Below are 19,061 nucleotides of genomic sequence, written 5' to 3' on the forward strand. Positions count from 1 at the left end.
GGATGATTTGCATATTTAACTGACAGGGGACTAAGATTTCAAGGTTGTGTTTGGCCAGTTGCTCAATGCCTTGGCAAACGGATAAAAAAAGTATTTGTGCACTAAGCTCTGGGAGTGCCAGTTTCCGGGAATGGCTAAGCTACTAGCCCTAAAAAAATCAACAAATAGTGGGGCCGTACAGTTCAAAAATCCCTCTATTTAATAAGAGCAAGGGAAGAAGGTTTGTGTTTTAGTTTTTCTCCTTAGGAACATAGGAAGCTCCCTTATACCGAGTCAGACCATAGGTCCATCTAACTCAGTGTTATCTGCAGCCTGTAGCAGCAACCTCTTCACATAAGCCTTTCCACCAGGGGCCGCCTCCAAGTTTATGTTACAGTACATAGTTCTTGCTCCCTCCCTTTCAGCTGTACTGATACTTGGGGGACCACACCATAAAACAGTTGTAGGGGGAGTGGAGCAACAAATGCTCTTTGTCAGGGCTTTTTTTCAGCTGGGACTCACCGGAACTGAGTTCCTGCACCTGAGGGCGGGCACCGTTGCCATTATAAGAGAACAAGGTTCATGGTGAGTTCCGGCACCTCTTTTTCTGGAAAAAAAAACACTGAGCACCTTAAGACATGCAAGAAAACGGGTTACCTCCAGGAATTTTGAAATGGGTTTAGTGACCCTGGAAGTCTGCATCTCTACATTCTGTAACTTCTCCTGCTGTACGCCAATAGCTATTTGGAAAGAACATTTCTGTTTTGGCCATGCCTGCTTAGAAATAAGCACCACTCAGTTCAGTAGGGATTAATCTCAAATCAGGGTGCAGAAGACTGTGGGATTTGTGTGATTACAATACAAATATTTCTTTCACTTTAAAACACAGCTGATTTCTCAGTAATTCTTGTCACTGATGATTAGGAAACAAGGAAGTAAACAGAAAATTAGCCCTACAGGTATTTCCCACACTTTGCCTGATTTAGGCTAGTAATATATGCGACTTTTCTATTGGTTCTGTGCAACAAATTCCCAGTAATCAAATGCAGAGTCAATGAAGCTTCTTAATAACTAGCATTCAAAACACTAGTTTGGAAACAATTTCTGCATGTAAAATTTTGAATGTAAAATTCAAAATGAAGTGATAAGGTATGTTAAGGCTTCCTTATGGAAGTATCTAAAGGTATAGATTCAAAGGTATAGATTTAAAGGTAAAGGTAAAGGTAAGGAAGCCTGCAGCTGCAATAGACATTCTAATTCTGCTTACTGTTATAATAATTTGATTTATTATATGATTACATAAGGAAAGACCATAAGATTGAGGAAAAATTCAATAATAATAAAGAAATTCTGGAACGTGATTCATCAGATGTTTTGGACTACGACTCTCATCAGCCCCAACCAGCTGTAATCAGGGATACAGACATATATTTTGTCCACAGATGTTGAAGTTTATTGGCCCAAGGCCATGACATCATCCATGCATTTCATTTGAACAATAGGGAAAATAGCACCTAAACAGGACTTCAGAGTTTAAAGGATTCTGCAACTGTTTGAAATGAAAATTTATAGCAGTGGGATTCTAGGCTGTACAGTAAGATACCTGAATATTCTCTGTCCATAGGTATTATGCCATTTTGTGCACGGTGGAGCCTGCTTAGCAAATCTCAATACAATACCCAAAATAAAAACAAACATTTTCTTGGTGGTATACATCACTTTTATTTGAATATACAAGGAGTACAAACGAAATGCAGTAACTGTTTACAGAAGAACACATACTTCAAAATTTATTAAATGCTAAATTTCACAACTCATAACTGATGATCTTTTGCAGCATAATCCAGCCAGAGCGGAGCACTTTTAACTTTCACAGGTGAGAGATGGGAAATCAATGGCCTTCCACGTTTTAATGGACTACAAATCCCATCATCCCTGACTGCTGGCCATGCTGGCTGGGGCTAATGGGAACTGGAGCCTGAAACATCTGGAGGGCCAAAGGTTCCTTCCCCATCCCTGCCACAGTTTTCAGCAAGCTTAAAGCTGCAACTGCACACATATTTACTTGGGAGTAAGTTACGCCTTCTGAGTAAACATAATCATGCTGTACATTTCTCTCATTGAAACCACTAGGACAATGCTTCACTTTGGCTGGATTGAGTCACAAGTTCTGCAGCCTATCTTCAGTTATTGCCGAGGCAGAAAAAAAAGAAATATTTACATTCCAAATCACTAGTTATATCGCGAAATGAGATTCAGTCCAGTGTGATAGCCAATCCAACTGAAATAATGTGCCACTTTTGTATAAATCCCAGGGCGTCCTTTTTCACCACAAGTTTCCCTCCAGCTCACAACACCCCAAACATACCCCACATTATTAGAGTCAAAACAAACTAAGGGTCCTCCTGAGTCACCTTTACAGGAATCCACAGAGCCATCATGCGTACCTGAACAGAGAAAAACCAAGTACAGTAAGTTGTTGAATGCATATTTTAATGGCAAGGATGCTACAGGTACCCTCACCCACAACAAAGGGAATTGTGGGTGCAGTTTCATTCCCAAACTATATTATTGATACTGGATACAGTCATAATAGAGTAGAAAGGCTGATCCTTGTCAAAGACTGACATAATTATTCAGTGAACTGGTGTTATTCTGGATATTATCTTTAAATGCTGGTGATTTAGGGAGCAATCCAAACTCCTGCTAGTCCAGTGGAGTCACGTGGGGCAATGAGGCCATGGCTGCATCCACAGCCCTGCCATGCATGACAACCAAGGCAGAAAGGAGAAGGCAGATAAACATCCCCTCTTCCTGTTAACTTGTTAATAGTCATGTGGGGAGCTATTTGTGTGTTTGTTTTGTCTCAGGCAATGATATGTGTTGACCTGTCTCTGCTTACTTAATACTGGCTCACAGGGCCGGCGCGTCCATTTAGGTAAACTAGGCAGCTGCCTAGGGCGCCAAAATGGAGGGTTCCCCCCCTGAGAATTTACCCCGGCGCAGGCAGGTCACTGTGGAGCCGCGCGACCAGATCGCCTCGCGCTCTCGCTCGCTCCCCCGCTGCCACTCCTCTTCCCTCCGCCCACCCCGCCTCGCTCCGGCAGCAGCACGCAGCCTCCTCCCGCCGCGAGGACCGCCCCCTCCACAAAGAAGGGAAGCACCGCGCGCTCGCACGCCAAGACACCGATGGAGAGAGAGGCTTTGTTCAGTGTTCCAACGTTGGCCGTTTCCAACGTCCCCTTTGTTCAGAGGGTTTGTTCAGTGTTCCAACGTGGGCCGTTTCCGGCGTCACAGCGACCCCCTTCCCCGCCCCACCCTGCACAAAAAGAGGCTTCCGCTATAACAAGATCGGGGTAAATTCTGGTAAAAAATCCAGCAAAGGCGTTGCTAATCACCATCAGTAACAACAGTTCCATGTCATTTGGCAACCGTCCAAAGGGAGATTCCAAGCAGGGGCAAATTTAGAAATGATTTAATTATTTATTAAATTTGTATACCGCCCTATCTACTATACCTGTAGCTCTCAGAGCCGTTCACAACAGAAAATTACAATATACACAGAATACACAATGAAAATAAAAACAAGGACATGAAATGATTACATATGCTTTTGTTATGGGAATATCACACCCTTCAAATAAGTTGGTAAGCAGCAATTCTCTTGGATTCAACACTTTCCAGCTCCCCACCCCACAGTAAATATCATAGTAACCTAATGTATGATACTGAGTCAGACCATTGGTCTATCTACCACAGCATTCTAGTGTTTCCCAAAACTGGGTCACCAATTGTTTTTGGACTACAATTCCCATCATTCCTGACCACTTGTCCTGCTAGCTAGGGAACATGTGAGTTGTAGTCAAAAAAACAGCTGCCAACTCAAGACAGCCGCAGTGGAGGCGGCCTCAGGCTTGCGCTCCCCGTGTGAAGCTCCAGAGGCGCGCGAGCCTGGGGCTGCCTCCTCTGCGCCTGTCACTGTTGAGCGGCTTCAGGCCGCTATCCCGAGGCGCGTGCGTGCCTCTGGAGAGCAGGCTGAAGCCGCTCAACAGCTGACAGCCACAGTGGAGCCGGCCCCAGGCTCGCGCTCCCCGCGTGAAGCTCCGGAGGCGCGCGGGGGGCGCAAGCCTGGGGCCACTTCGCTGCGCCTCTCAGCTGTTTTTTATTTTTATTTTATTTTTTCTATTTTCAATTTTTTCTATTTTCTATTTTTATTTATTATTTATTATATTTTTTAGAAGGTGATCTCACCTAGGGCGCAAAAAACCCTAGCACCGGCCCTGCTGGCTCATTAGTTTGCGTCCAGATGGGTGTCAAAAATGATAAGAGTTCATATTCACCCGCACATTCCATGCCTTCAAAGTACCGGTTCCCGTAGATTTCAGAACAGTTTTCCATTAGATAAATGTAGCCCCACTTAAGGCCAAATTGCTTTTCAAACTCTAAAGAAGAAATAAATAACAGTTGGTGTTTCATTTTACCATTTATTAATTGTTCACACTTCAATACCGTACTTTCATTCACCGTCTATAAACTTATCCCATTTCAACCATGGTCGGGTTAATCTGATTTCCAAACCAGTTAGCAACAGTTATCTCCAAAGAGCTCACGCTGTAGTAGCTGAAACTTGAAGAGACTCCCGAATCCACCTGCGGATTCCGTCCCTGAGAATTTCACAGGTGCTTTCTTTCCCCTTTGAGAATTTTAGAATGTAATTTCTTTTCTCATGACTTGATGCAGGATGGTGGGGGAGGAGGAAGAAGGGGGTGAGATGTTCAGCTGAGACCAATAGGAAATGCTAGTGACACAGCTTTTAATGAGCTGTTATATAGAAGAGTTGAAAGGAAGTGCTTTTGTAGCTTAGCAAAGTATGAGGCCAGAAGAGATGAGGAAATTGTAACCATAATTCAAAGAAGTAATTAGCCTATTCCATTTACCTTCATTGAGTCCCCAGCCGGACACTTTGCACTGGTGGCCACCTTTGAACATGTATTTTGACCAAGGGACACAGACTGGCACAGAGTCATGCGAGGAACATGTTGATTGGTTCTTGTCCCTGGGTTTCATCTCCAGCAAAGCAATGTCATTTTCATATGTTTTGGGGTTGTAATTCTCGTGAACTATTACTTTAACTACTTGAAATACTTCTATTATACCATACTGTACTGCTGTGTTCAGCAGTCCAATCCATACCGTATAAGTATTTGCACGGTTCTCTCTGCAAAGAAGAAATGTGTTTCAAAGAGTGCAAGCAGAAACACAAACTTTGGATTATGAAACATTTTCCAGCTACAGTACTGAATCAAGTAGTCAAATGGATTATATACACAAGCACCCACTTTCAGCAATAGACTCCTGCACAGTTTTCCACGCCTTTATGAAATCCATTAGATTAAATCCATTAGATGAGAAAAGCTGAGATTCGTCTGAGATACAGCAAAAATAGCTGAGGCCTGGCTACAAATTTATTTATTTATTATTGCATTCATTTTAATATTTATTTAATCAAAACTTAATTATTTGCATTTCGGGGGGGGGGGAATCCATGGAAAATGAGACAATCAAACTGTTAAAAAAGCACAATAAAACGACATGCCAGCTGGAACAAGAAACTCTTCAGTCATGAACCTGAAGTTCAACAGAGAGTGTATCTCTTTAATTACAGTTGTGAGGGAGTTCAACAGTTTAGAGAAGGGCTCAGCAACCTTTCTCAGCCGTGGGCCAGTCCAATGTCCCCCAGACCATGTGGTGGGCTGGACTATATTTTGGAGGAGAAAAATGAGCAAATTCCTATGCCCCACAAATAACCCAGAGATGTATTTTAAATAAAAGCACACATTCTACTCATGTAAAAACACCAGGCAGGTCCCACAAATAACCCAGAGATGCATTTTAAATAAAAGGAAATATTCTACTCATGTAAAAACACACTGATTCCCGGGACATCCACGGGCCAGATTGAGAAGGCGATTGGGCCGCATCTGGCCCATGGGCCGTAGGTTGCCTACCCCTGGTCTAGAGTTCACTTCTACTAGATATTAGCAATGTGTTTGAGCCATGGGGGACCACCAACAGCGATTCCCCCAAAGATCTCAAACAATTTTTTAAAAAACTATAAGGGACCAGTTAAGTATTTTCTTTTATTTACTTGATGGGGGGGGCTGTCCCTCCTGCCCCCCCCACTACACCCATGTCAATTAAGCCAATATAGAACTGCTAGACAGTTGTAACATAGATGGAGCCGTAGACGTCCAAGACCCTAAAAGTTCCTTTTGTTCTGTCTCTTGCTGCAAGGCAATTCCCACTTGAGAGTCGCCAAATCCACTTACCTAACACAGTGTGCAGCCGTCAAAACCCAGCAGCCCCCAATATAAACGCCACTGCACTTCACTTCTGTCCCTTCCCCTTTAATGGCCACGTGCCAAGGAAATTCATCCTGCAAATACATGAGGCATGATGTTACACTTTTCTAGACCAGTTCTCCTACTAATATTACTTATGTCTATGTATGGGACGCGGGTGGCGCTGTGGGTTAAACCATAGAGCCTAGGGCTTGCCGATCAGAAGGTCAGCGGTTCGGATCCCTGCCACGGGGTGAGCTCCCGTTGCTCGGTCCCAGCTCCTGCCAACCTAGCAGTTCGAAAGCACCTCAAAGTGCAAGTAGATAAAAAGGTACCACTACAGCGGGAAGTAAACGGCGTTTCCGTGTGCTGCTCTGGTTCGCCAGAAGCGGCTTTGTCATGCTGGCCACATGAGCTGGAAGCTGTACCCTTGGTCAATAACGCGAGATGAGTGCCGCAACCCCAGAGTTGTTCACGACTGGATCTAATGGTCAGGGTTCCCTTTACCTTTACCTATGTATGTGGTCACCGGATGGAACTGCAAGTAGGAGCAAAAATCAAGGTTGACAAAGTATGGTAGATATTTATTTCAGACCCTACTGTTTCTACTCTACCTTCTTCAGGAAAAGTCAGAGAAACAAAGGTTCAGCATTTTGATGTGCTGCCTCTTCTTTTCCTGTTGGATAAAGAAATAGCTCCTTCGTCCATTCCACTTTTTGGGTTCCTACTTCTAGTTGGATTTTTAAAAATAATATTTGATGTACTAAAATGTCCTATAGAAAAAAAAATCTACCATAGGCCCTTAACTGGAGTGTTTCACTGATTTCAACTGTGCTGCCGATTCAGATTCCCTAGCTCATGACTAGAGGGAGGGAAGGTTGAGGAGGAGGAAAGGGGGGGTATTGCTTGGCAATATTGTAAAAGACTGAAAATTAACTCTTTGCTTTCCTACTTATACTGTACTCAAAAAGCTTATGCTTTGCCATAGATTTCTAGGTTTTATCCATTGTCACCATTCCTGCAGGTCTAAAAAATGCATTAAAAGCACAGACTTGACATTACAGACACAACATTATAGTAGCTGTATTGTTACCGGTAGCTATGGCTGATTTTCCTTTTACCTTTCTTGCAGTGAATCCACCTGCGATTCGCTTCTGACGAGTAACAGTGTGGTTTGCAATGCCGCACTGTAATTGAGGTAACAATGTTTTGATCTTTCTTCTTTCTTTAATAAAAGAGATAAGCAGTGTCATGCTTACAACTCGTTCCCTTGCATTTGTTGAAATAAACTGCTTTGTGGTTTGATTTTTTAAAATGGCTTTTAAAGCCCTCTTTGGGCATTTAGTTTACATACGTGCATTGACGATAATGGAACGAAGGAGAGTTGGGTGCACTGGCAAATCCCACCTCCTCCAGCACATCACAGTCCCTGTCCTTCCAGTCCTTCACAGGATGGAGTGTCAACTTCTGAACTGGGGACCTCTTGTGGAGGCCGGCTGTGCAATCTAGAACCCCCACATATTAGGGATAATTGCTTGCAAAATGCACATTTTATAAGAAGTGCATTCAAAAATGTTATACCTACTTTAATGTATTTTATTTTTCCTTTAAAAAATAATAATCACAAACTATTGCAGAAATTGGGTGTACTGAAGATTGAAAAAATGAGAAACCAAAACTGGCAGATTCAATTAACCCTAACACTTATACAATAATTCATTTTAAGCACATATCCTCCAACATCCTGGGGACCAAAACAGAGGTGCTTATTTCTGGTCTCGTGACTCGCGCCAGAGTGCCAGACCAAAAAATGGGGCATTCCAGGATCCAATCAGAAGTCAGGATTGGCTGTTGTAATTCTGGGATATCCCACTTAAATCAGGACTGTTGAGCAAATGTAAGCAGCTTTTTAAAAGGTTTCCTTTCAGGGAGTTGATGCGTGGCACTTTCCTGAGAAAAGAATCAAGACTCATGGGTTTCAAGGCCAGCTCTTTCCTTTGATGGTTGTTTTCAAAGGTGGAAAGGGGTTTGTTAAGCAACATACTCCTGTGTAGCCTTGAAGGCTTCATCCTCCGTTCATATATTCATGTGCTTTACACAGCTGTTCACGTGAGCAGCTTCCAGTACCTTTCTGACAGCACACTGTCAAAAGTGCCCCGGAAGAGGTGATAAACCAACATGGTGAAAATCATTGGAAGCTCAGGAGAAAGCATGATTTGACACAAGCAGCTTCCCCATGGAGTAGTTTCCAATTTGCAAGAGCGATTAGTGAATGCATGTAATAAGTTCCATTGAGCAAAGCAGACTTCACTTATGAGTAAGCATGCATAGGACTGGACTGCTGAATCAGTCCAAGCAACTGTCATATTGTCTATTGATGATGATGATATAGTGTATTTACCTTCATCCATAGACTGTTCAGCGTCTTCTGTTCCTTCTGAAATAAAATAAGAGTGTACAACTACATTAAATTATTGTAACTGAAAATCTAGTTTCAGATCCATGAACCTATGAACATTCCTGCAGCTGAGCCTTCACAGCTCTTTGATCTATAGCAATTAGCAAGTGATAGTGTTTATTTTCATGCTGCAAAGAACTTAGTGATGTCCAGGAAATAATATTAAAACACAAAATGTTACCTCTTGCATTTGGTTCAGCTCTCCTATTGCGTATTTAAAACATACACAGACACACATATATAAAAATGTAAAATGTCCATGTTTGTGTGCGATGACTTTTCTCCGAAACAGCTAGACCGATTGTGTTCAAATTTTGACACAACGTTCCATTCCAATATGCGAGTGTTTGCATAGCCTTAGATTTATACAGACATCACACCTGTCACAGGTAAAAACATGATATAGCGCCTTCCAGTGGTCGGCAAAGGAACAGACGCCATATCTTTTTGCGTAGCAATAGCGCCATCTGTTGGACGTCAAAGGAAAGGATCCTATAGAACATTCTATGGGGGGGGGGGGAAACAACATTTCCAGACTCCCACCCCCTCCTCATCCTCCTCCACCTACCTCACCATTCCACAACCATAGCCGCCGGTGGGAGAGGGAGGATGGCAGGTAGCCCGGGAGTCAGGAAGGGCCTCACCGCTGCTCACCTCCAACCACCCGCAGACGTAGCCTCCACCGCTGCCACCGACACCGGGACACTCAGGCCAGGCCACGAGAGACAAGTCGGGCCCCACCGCCGCTGCCTCCGCCTCCGCCACCGCCTCTGTCACCAACGCCTCGAGAGGCAGGCCAGGCCTCCCCATGAGAGGCAGGCCGAGCCCCAAAGCCACCGCCCCAGCCACCGTTGTGAGAGGCAGGCCAGGCCTCTCCGCAAGAGTCAAACTAGACCCCACTTCTGCCTCCGACGCCTACACTGGGAGACTCAGGCCGGACCGCAAGAGCCAGGCTGGGCCCCACACCCACCGCTGCATTCGCCGCCGATGTCGCGAGAGCCCGGTCAGGCCTCGCTGCAAGAGGTAGGCTGGGCCCCAAACTCAACGCCTCATCCACTGCTGACGTTGTAAGACGCAGGCCAGTCCTTGCTTCTCCTCGCCCCCATCACCGGGCAGAGAGGAAGGCTGGTAGGCAGGCTGGGCCTCACCTACCCTCACCTCCACCGCTCCTCACCTCCCATGCCGACACCACGAGAGCCACAGCAACGCATGGCCGGGTACAGCTAGTATTATATACAGTATAAGTAGGATGTACACAGAAAAAAAAACATACATCAACGCACACTATGCTATGAATTAGACTGGATTGCTGGATATTGGTGTTTGAGAATCTAAATGTTGGACGTCCAATAATGCCTGCATCATACTTGACCATTGGCTATGCTAAGATACCCTTCCATGTTTAGCCTTGCAGGGGTGAAGTTCTTGAAGAGTTCAGAGGAAGAAATTGCTTTGTTCAGCTGGGAAGCCAAATAATATTTTGGGGTAGATCACCCTGTACAACTTAAATCGCATTTTCTTATATGCATGAGTAATTAGCATGGAGTTGCAGAGTCTGTTCTTGCAGAGTTGCAATTTGTAAGTTGCCAATTGCCATTGTCCTCTCATTGTGGGACTAAGGCTGATTGCAGAGAGCAACTCGGAAGCCTTCTTCACCTTGGTAGACAAGAGCAGCCTCTCCCAACCTTGGGTTTCCAGGTGTTGTTAAACTACAACTCTCATCAGCCCCAGCCAGCATGGCCCAATGGTCAAGGATGACGAGCATTGTAGTCCAACAACATTTGAGGACCCAAGTTTGGGAATAGGACAGAGGAACATGTAAATGGGCTGATCACAAAATTTGCAAGCAATAATATGTACATTTTTTTCTTCTGACTCATTGGTTACATTGTTCTTTTTTCAAATAGTTTCAAAGTGTGCATTTATTTATTTGCTCTGTATAACTGTGGTTCCATGAATGGGCTGCAAATTAGAGACTGGTTTTTTCCTGAGCTATTCCTGCCCAATAAGCTGACCTATAAAAAGCAGGACACTCCTGAGAGAACCCAGAGAGAAACATAAGAATAGAGTTATAAAATAATATATATATATGAAAATTACCCGAATGTTCATTTCCTTCAGCTCTTTTTTTATCACCTATTTAAAACATGCACATATACATAAAATAAGTAAGGTGAACACATAAAAAACCAATCCACCAACAAACAATGAACTAGACTGACTTCCATTATATTAAGGGTCTGTAGTCCTGCAGATATTGTTAAACTCCACCTCTAAACTGGAAGGATTGTGGGGAGTGGTTCAAAACTACATATGAACCTTGCTCAGTAATACAGATGACGAAGGGCCAAAGTAGACATTGGGAATCCCTATTAGCTTTCCTCTTAGGGCTAATAGCAGTTGTGCTGATGGGGTGATTTCTTTCTCTTTGTGCCTCTCTTGCTATTAATTTTTCTAGCATCATGTTTAATATGGACCTAGGCTCCATTCACTCATTTTGCTCTGCAGGGTGAAGTGACGTGACAAGTGTGATATATAGACCAAACACACGCTCACTTTTTGATGAACTTTAAATGAAATTGTTAATAGTTGGATGGGTAGTGCTGCATTGCAGTGATAGTATAACTTCTATTGTGTTTTATATAGATATAGATACGTACACACTTTTCTACCATGATACCCAAGGTGGTTTACATTTCTTTAAAAATGTGATTAAATTACAATTCATTACGATTATCACATTATTATGATTATGTCCTATTGCTGTGGACTGCTTTGTGCACAATGTGGAAAATGCAGAATATTGAACAGGGATGATTGCCTTCATTGAGAAAATACATAGATATACTTGCAAACGGCTTCTGCTTCTATTATGAGAATGAGAAGGGTTTGGTTTTCCAATAGTATAAATCAACCTGGGAAGGTGACATGTGCTTTTAGAAACAAAATAAAAAAGTTCCTTCCAGTAGCACCTAAGAGACCAACTAAGTTTGTTATTGGTATGAGCTTTCGTGTGCACATGATGTGTTTTTAGCTTACTGTTAATTTTAATTATGTTTTGAACCTTTTAAAATACCTGTTTTCAGCTGCCTTTTATTGACAACACCGCTATTAATGTTTTTTGGGTTTTTTTGTAAATTGTTTAGGGGTTCTTTTTACAATCGAAAGGTATATATTTTTGTTAAATAAACAGAAAGCATTCCCTTTATGAGCCCCATTGAAATGAATGCTGCTCGTTTTCTTGAGCTGTTCTCTGTGTTTTTAGCTACAACAACCTCTTTGGATGGGGCAAGCTGTATGCCTACGATGAACAAAAATACAGCTGCAAATCATATATCAGTAAGTGGAGCTCAAACCTCAAATCAAGTAAGCTATTAGGCTGCAATTGTTGTACTGTGAGTTGTGCGGGAGCACTGTTTAGGTTTTGATATTGCTTCTCTGGGTTAAACCTCAGAGCCTAGGGCTTGCTGATCAGAATCACCGCGACGGGGCGAGCTCCTGTTGCTCGGTCCCAGCTCCTGCCAACTTAGCAGTTTGAAAGCACGTCAAAGTGCAAGTAGATACAGGGGAAGGTAAACAGCATTTCCAAGTGCTGCTCTGGTTCACCAGAAGCGGCTTTGTCATGCTGGCCACATGACCTGGAAGCTGTACGCCAGCTCCATCGGCCAATAAAGCGAGATGAGCGCCACAACCCCAGAGTCGGTCACGACTGGCCCTAATGATCAGGGGTCCCTTTACCTTTACCTTTTAGACTGTTCTAAGCTTATCCAAACCTATTACATAGCCGGGGGGATTATTGTTTGAATGCAGCCACAAATAAATGGAAAGTATACTCTTACACTCTTGGCGAGTCTCATCTTCTCCTGTTAAACAGTCCACTTCGTTGTCACAGACGTATTTTCTTGGAATACACACATCTGAATGACAGTGGAAGTTTCCCCCCCTGCATGCTATCAGAAAGAGATCAGTCAGAATATAAAACACAAAATGGTCCATAAGTAGCACAGTGGTTTAAGGCCTAAGCACAAAGAATTGTAGAGTTGGAAGGGACCATGAGGGTCATCTAGTCCAACCCCCTGCAATGTGGGAATCTTTTTGCACAACCCTGAGATTAAGAGTCTCATGCTCTATCGTTTGAACTATTCAGTTATTTTTTTATAATTAAGCAATGTAACTTTGAAATATTCTACATTCTTTTTGGAACCGACAGCTTTCCTGCTCCTTTGTGTGTATAAAGTTGAATGCAATTATTTCTCTTTTTGGGAGCAATGAAAACACCCCCACCCCACCCCATATGTTCATGGTTACTGTTACTGTTTTTAGTTCTGATCCATTGATTTTGATTGGTGAAGCTTATGTTTGCTTTGTTCTGAGTTTTGAGTTAAAGTTGGTATATAAATCTGAGAAATATGACTTGAATATTTTAACCTTTTGTTTACAAGCATTTTTTGACAAGCACATAGCTTTAAAGTAGCTTTCAGAGGCTTTTGTTTATGTGACTGATAATACACGAAAACAAGAATGATTACATAGCATAGAACATACCTTTGCAGCATACTTCATCACTTAAGTCTCCACAGTCGTTGACGCCATTGCATGTCTTACCGGAAGGGATGCATTTTCTATTGACACAACGGAATTCTCTTGGGGAACATTCTGTCAAGTGGGATGAGAAACAAATAATGTTTTGGTTAGATATTCTGCAGCAGAAAAAGAAATATATAACTCCATAGGTTTGTTTTCTGGGATGGGTGCACTGTAGCTGAAGGCATGAAACTATTGTGTTCAGCATAACTGTCTGTCTCTGGTTTAATTATTAAGAACATTTCTATGTTTCCTTTTCATCAGTGACAAATCCAAGAAAGCAAACAAAATCCAACACAGCAAACAAAAAGATGAATTCATCATAGCATTCACAAGGATTTTTTTAACCAAAAAAAAAAAAATCAGAAGGAGAGATTTAAAACTGTATGTTGTGGGGAGGGGAACAGGCCCTGGCTGGCCCTGGGGGGGCGGTCACTTTGAAAGTTGAGTGGGGCCTGTTTACCCGACTTCATTCAGGACTCATGATGATTATCATTTACAGTAGTCATTTTCCTTGCAGCAGTGTCCCAAAGCAACTAACATTAAATCCAGCTAAAACAAACACAACCAGTAAGAACCTAAAAACACAGCAGCACGTCTTCAGGTAGCCCAATTGACTATGAACACTGACTGCGTTGTTTCAAAGAATCCACAGTGTAGTTTGACTAAATATGCAGCAACAGAAGCAGTAATTAAGAGGCATCCTTTCTATCATATTGACTGAGTGACTGCATTTATGCAATGCCTTTCTGCCAAGGCTCCCAAGCTGGTTTACTTTTTTTTAAAGTAGAGCATGAGGCTATTTCAGGGTTGCGGGTTCTAGCCCCACATTGGGCAAAAGATTCCTGCATTTCAGGGGGTTGGACTAGATGACCCTCGTGGTCCCTCTTATGGTTCTAAGATTCTATTCTATGAAATGGTAGAAGATATAAAGCAAAAGTGTCCTGCCATTCCAAAAGTCTCTTCTTGGCCTGGTGGTATAAGATCCCTGGCCTGGGCCTTGTTGCCTCAGGGTACACTAGTTTTTCTTAAGCCACCCCAGGGAAAGTGAGAGAGGGACTGCACCAACATGTCATTTACAGGCAGATACTAACACTGTAATGAACTCAGGTGCTGAGTTACAACAGCTCTGTATCCACAAGAGCGATATCAACACGCTAAAACCCTGTGACATGTTCAGTGACTACAGAATGTTGAGTTATCTCTTCCAAGGGGAGTTAATGCCAGTGGAGGGTGAGGAGAGGAGGAATGGAATGGAATGGAGTCTCCTGTAAGAGGGCATGGCTAGCACATTGAAGAGGAATATTTCATATTGCAGTATTTTGTTCCAAGTTGGAGAATTTGATTATCAAGCCAGAAATGGCTAACTACAGACAATTCCCCCCACCCACCCACAAAAACTTCTTTTACCAACCTCTATGTGTTGTATGGCACACCACTTTTGCCACTTTCTCCTTAGTTTTATTCACTCTAGTTAAAGTACATTCTGCTAGGCTGGTCTCTATTCCTCTGCATCTTGCCTTAAGGCATTCCAATGAATTGGAGTCTTCTTCTGGGTCAACAGTGTCTGTACGATCAGCCCCTCTGAGCAATGCAAGAAAGAAGAAGAGAAGTAATCATTGGCCCTTTGTTACTTTTGGAATATAAAATGCATTCTCTATAACATGGTTTGCTAGAAAACTAACATGTGTTATATATTAAAAGTACCGTTTATTCAGACAATAAGTGTGTGTGTGTGTGTGTGTGTAGCTACTGAACTGTAAGGAGCCTAGCCTCTCTTTGGTTTTGCCAGTTTATGGGGAGCAGCCAAAAACACCTCAAGACAGAAAAGACAACAGCAGGCTAGATGGGCAAATAATATGACCTTCCAGAAGGTTCAGTAGTGTTCAGTAGTGCTCCGTGGACTCAAGAAAGGTCTTCCCAAGCGCTGCTACTTCAAAGGGTACCTACCTCAAACTGCATACGGTACTCTTGAGTACCCCCTGAATAAAAAGCACTGGCTGTATGAACTATGGCCCTGACCTCGTAATCCACAGATGGAAATTAGAACCCTCTCAGGTGTTGTTAGACCCTCAGCTCCTGTCACATACTAAAACCCTCCCTTGCACCCAGATGAGACCCTTGCATGGGGAAGAACACAGGCATGATGGGAGTTTGAGTCCAAGAACACCTGCAGGGCCACAGATTCCCCATCCCTGCTCAAATCCATCATAAAGATGGATGCCACGAATTCAGAGTTTTTCTTAAGATTTATTTAAGTAACATTTTATCCATATAAGCAGCTCTCCATTCCACCCCAGAATCTTACTCTGGAAAACCAAGATGTCTGCAGGCCACATTTGCTTCATTCATACCCCAATGAAATCCACACACAGGTGTCTTTGGGGATTGATTCACTTCCACTTGGATAATTCCTGTTGATGTTGCATTTTCAGGCTTCAACGAAACTTGAAAAGTCTCTAGAAAGCAAAGCAAAATCTGCTCATGTTTAGGTCGGTAAGGTTTACAAAAGACAGCAATGTGGACAAAACCCACTTTGTTGTATGCAAGGCGCCATGTGCATAGTTCTGTTGGCGTTGTTTGTCTGAAGGGTGGAGTTAAAATAAGTGAAAAGATAAATTAACCTTGAATGGGAAGACAGGTACAGTATTATTTAATCAAATGCCACATTCTTTGTCAATTTGCTTCCTCTCTGGGATGCCAGATTTGAATTTCTACAACAATTCACACAAATGCATACCAGGAAATAGCTGGATGTTTTATATAGATACAAAAAGCACAGGGTTTTTCCCCCAATTACAGGGCATTGTTTATACACTTCTTCTTACCTTGAGAGCTGCATCTTCCTCTGTACATAAATCTGCTCTTTTTACGCTGACATTCCAAGCTCTTTAGCTGGCAGTAATTTAAAGTCCTCTTCTCTGTAGAACAAACCAAGGTTCCCTTTCTTGGGCATTGGTAAGGTAGCTTACAGATACAGGAGCCATCCACACACCTCTGCCATGGCGGGCAAAACACTTTCTCGCAAGACTTCTGTGTGTATCCATTGTTTACACATTCTTCTATCAGATATGTATCGTCCTAAAAACAAATACTATTCAGTAACAGAAGTTGATTTGTTGTTTTCACACTTCCTTCAGATCCATGCAAGCCTTAAAGTATTACCAAAAAAATGTGTTTCTTACAATGCCAACCATTTTTTAAAAGAAATAAAAATCCTTACCTTTTGTTGAAAAATTCCAAGTGGTAAGCACAAAATAAACACGAGAGCTGATAATGATTTCATGGTGAAGAGTGTCTGTCCGTATTTAGAATATTTTCTTTCCCTAAAACTTTTCCCCAGTCTCAGACTTCTGCTATGTGTTTAATTTTTAACCATTAGCAAATATTTATAAAGATGGTTCTGAAACAACTACGGAGAACATCCATGTGCATGGATGGTTCTCAGCTCTTAGACAAGATCCTGCTTAAACCTCAGTTCACTGTTCACTGCAAAAATGATAAGAGAAGCAAACAAGTAAAAAGACTGGTAGATCCCTGAAGGGATGTGCTGTCCTGTGCTGTCCTCTCACACAACTTTCTTAATACTCTCACTTATTTATGTAGCTGCTTTTTATTGGCATGCTATTCTGGAGCAGAAGAGAATGGATGATTTGCATATTTAACTGACAGGGGATTAAGATTTCAAGGTTGTGTTTGGCCAGTTGCTCAATGCCTTGCCAAAGGGTAAAAAAGGTATTTGTGCACTAAGCTCTGGGAGTGCCAGTTTCTGGGAATGGCTAAGCAACTAGCCCAAAAAAATAAACGAATAGTGGGGCAGTTCAAAAAAGAAGGTTTGTGTTTTAATTTTTCTCCTTAGGAACATAGGAAGCTCCCTTATACCGAGTCAGACCATAGGTCCATCTAACTCAGTGTTGTCTGCAGCCTGTAGCAGCAACCTCTTCACATAAGCCTTTCCACCAGGGGCCGCCTCCAACTTTATGGTACAGTACATAGTTCTTGCCCCCTCCCTTTCAGCTGTACTGATACTTGGGGGACCACACCATAAAACAGTTGTAGGGGGAGTGGAGCAACAAATGCTCTGTGTCAGGGCTTTTTTTCAGCTGGGACTCACCGGAACTGAGTTCCTGCACCTGAGGGCGGGCACCGTTGCCATTATAAGAGAACAAGGTTCATGGTGAGTTCCGGCACCTCTTTTTCTGGAAAAAAACACTGAGCACCTTAAGACATGCAAGAAAACGGGTTACCTCCAGGAATTTTGAAATGGGTTTAGTGACCCTGGAAGTCTGCATCTCTACATTCTGTAACTTCTCCTGCTGTACGCCAATAGCTATTTGGAAAGAACATTTCTGTTTTGGCCATGCCTGCTTAGAAATAAGCACCACTCAGTTCAGTAGGGATTAATCTCAAATCAGGGTGCAGAAGACTGTGGGCTTTGTGTGATTACAATACAAATATTTCTTTCACTTTAAAAACACAGCTGATTTCTCAGTAATTCTTATCACTGATGATTAGGAAACAAGGAAGTAAACAGAAAATTCGCCCTACAGGTATTTCCCGCACTTTGCCTGATTTAGACTAGTAATGTATGCGACTCATAAAAACTTTTCTATTGTTTCCGTCCAAAAAATTCCCAGCAATCAAATGCAGTCAGGTAAGCTTCTTAATAACTAGCATTCAAAACACTAGTTTGGAAATAATTTTCGCATGTAAAATTCAAAATAAAGCGAATAGGTATGTTCAGATATTTCCATAACAATGCCCGCAGCTACAATAGACATTCTTATTCTTACTGTTATAATAATTTATTTTCTTCTTCTTATTATTAAGGATTTTCTTGATTTACAAAGCTATACAATGCAATGTCTCTCGTAACATTTTTGCAAATCAGTTTCATTTGTTGAGACATTGGGAAGAAAGGGGAAAAGATATAGATGGGGGAGAGATGGGTGGGGGTGGGTGATTTGATTTATTTTATGATACATAAGGAAACACCAAACGATTGAGGAAAAAATAGAAAAAGTTTTTTTCTCTGGAACCTGATTCATTAGATGTTTGTGACTACGATTCTCATCAGCCCCAACCGGGGATACAGACATACATTTTGTCCACAGCAGTTGACAAAAAGATTCACTTTGGAAGTTTCGCTTAAATTTTCGGAGGGGTAGCAAGTGTCCCACCGGTGTGGCAGCACAAACTTATTGCGACACCATCTTCCATCAGGTGCATGCAAACTACACAGCAATGTGGAAACAAGCGAATTACGAAAACAGACACGGTGTTCATTTTTTTAGCAATATGATTTATTACAAGTTGCGGCTTCTGCTGCAGCCAGTGACATCCGAACTGTGCTAAATGCCGCAAATTTATAAAATGCTGCAATTTTCTCTGTGTGTGTGTGTGTTTCTGCAGCACACGAATACACATTCCGTGAGATAATCCGTAAGGTAATACATATTCCACGAGACAATCTGCCATAGAACCTGCACCTTGCGGAGCTTTGGGCGCCCGTCAATCCGCCTGCCTCGCTTCGCTTATGGGATCGCCCTTCCTCGTTTCCCAAGCGGCGGGGAAACAACAAGCTGGAGAAACAACACTTCTCTATGGTTGGCTAAACGTCGTAAAAGGGAAGCGCGTGATTTTACGGCAGGCCCGCGATTGGCTGGATCGCCGGCAAGCGTGGAAGGGGAAGAGGAGGG

At 42.6% G+C, this 19,061-nt stretch overlaps 1 protein-coding gene across 6 annotated transcripts; it reads right to left on the reverse strand.

Annotated features, from left to right (window-relative positions):
• Positions 1 to 399: 399 nt before the first annotated feature.
• LOC118083431 (complement factor I-like) lies at positions 400 to 18,985 on the reverse strand. 6 transcript variants are annotated; one of them, XM_060278504.1, is made up of 13 exons: positions 16,586 to 16,966; positions 16,191 to 16,443; positions 15,671 to 15,821; positions 14,777 to 14,946; positions 13,324 to 13,434; positions 12,618 to 12,728; positions 10,879 to 10,914; positions 8,722 to 8,757; positions 7,442 to 7,545; positions 6,309 to 6,415; positions 4,917 to 5,197; positions 4,320 to 4,421; positions 400 to 586 (listed from the first exon to the last, which is right to left on the reverse strand). In XM_060278504.1, exons 1-13 carry the CDS (start codon positions 16,646 to 16,648, stop codon positions 543 to 545), a joined length of 1,569 nt encoding a protein of 522 aa, XP_060134487.1. In that variant the 5' UTR covers positions 16,649 to 16,966; the 3' UTR covers positions 400 to 542. The 6 variants fall into 6 exon arrangements, with proteins under 6 accessions (XP_060134487.1, XP_060134488.1, XP_060134483.1 ...); XM_060278505.1 differs by lacking the exons at positions 400 to 586; positions 16,586 to 16,966 and adding exons at positions 594 to 2,426; positions 18,852 to 18,985; XM_060278500.1 differs by lacking the exon at positions 400 to 586 and adding an exon at positions 594 to 2,426 and having other exon boundaries at positions 16,586 to 16,965.
• Between the last annotated feature and the right edge of the window lie 76 nt (positions 18,986 to 19,061).

Source organism: Zootoca vivipara, chromosome 9 (genome assembly GCF_963506605.1).
Source record: "Zootoca vivipara chromosome 9, rZooViv1.1, whole genome shotgun sequence".
Taxonomy (NCBI): Eukaryota; Metazoa; Chordata; class Lepidosauria; order Squamata; family Lacertidae; genus Zootoca; species Zootoca vivipara.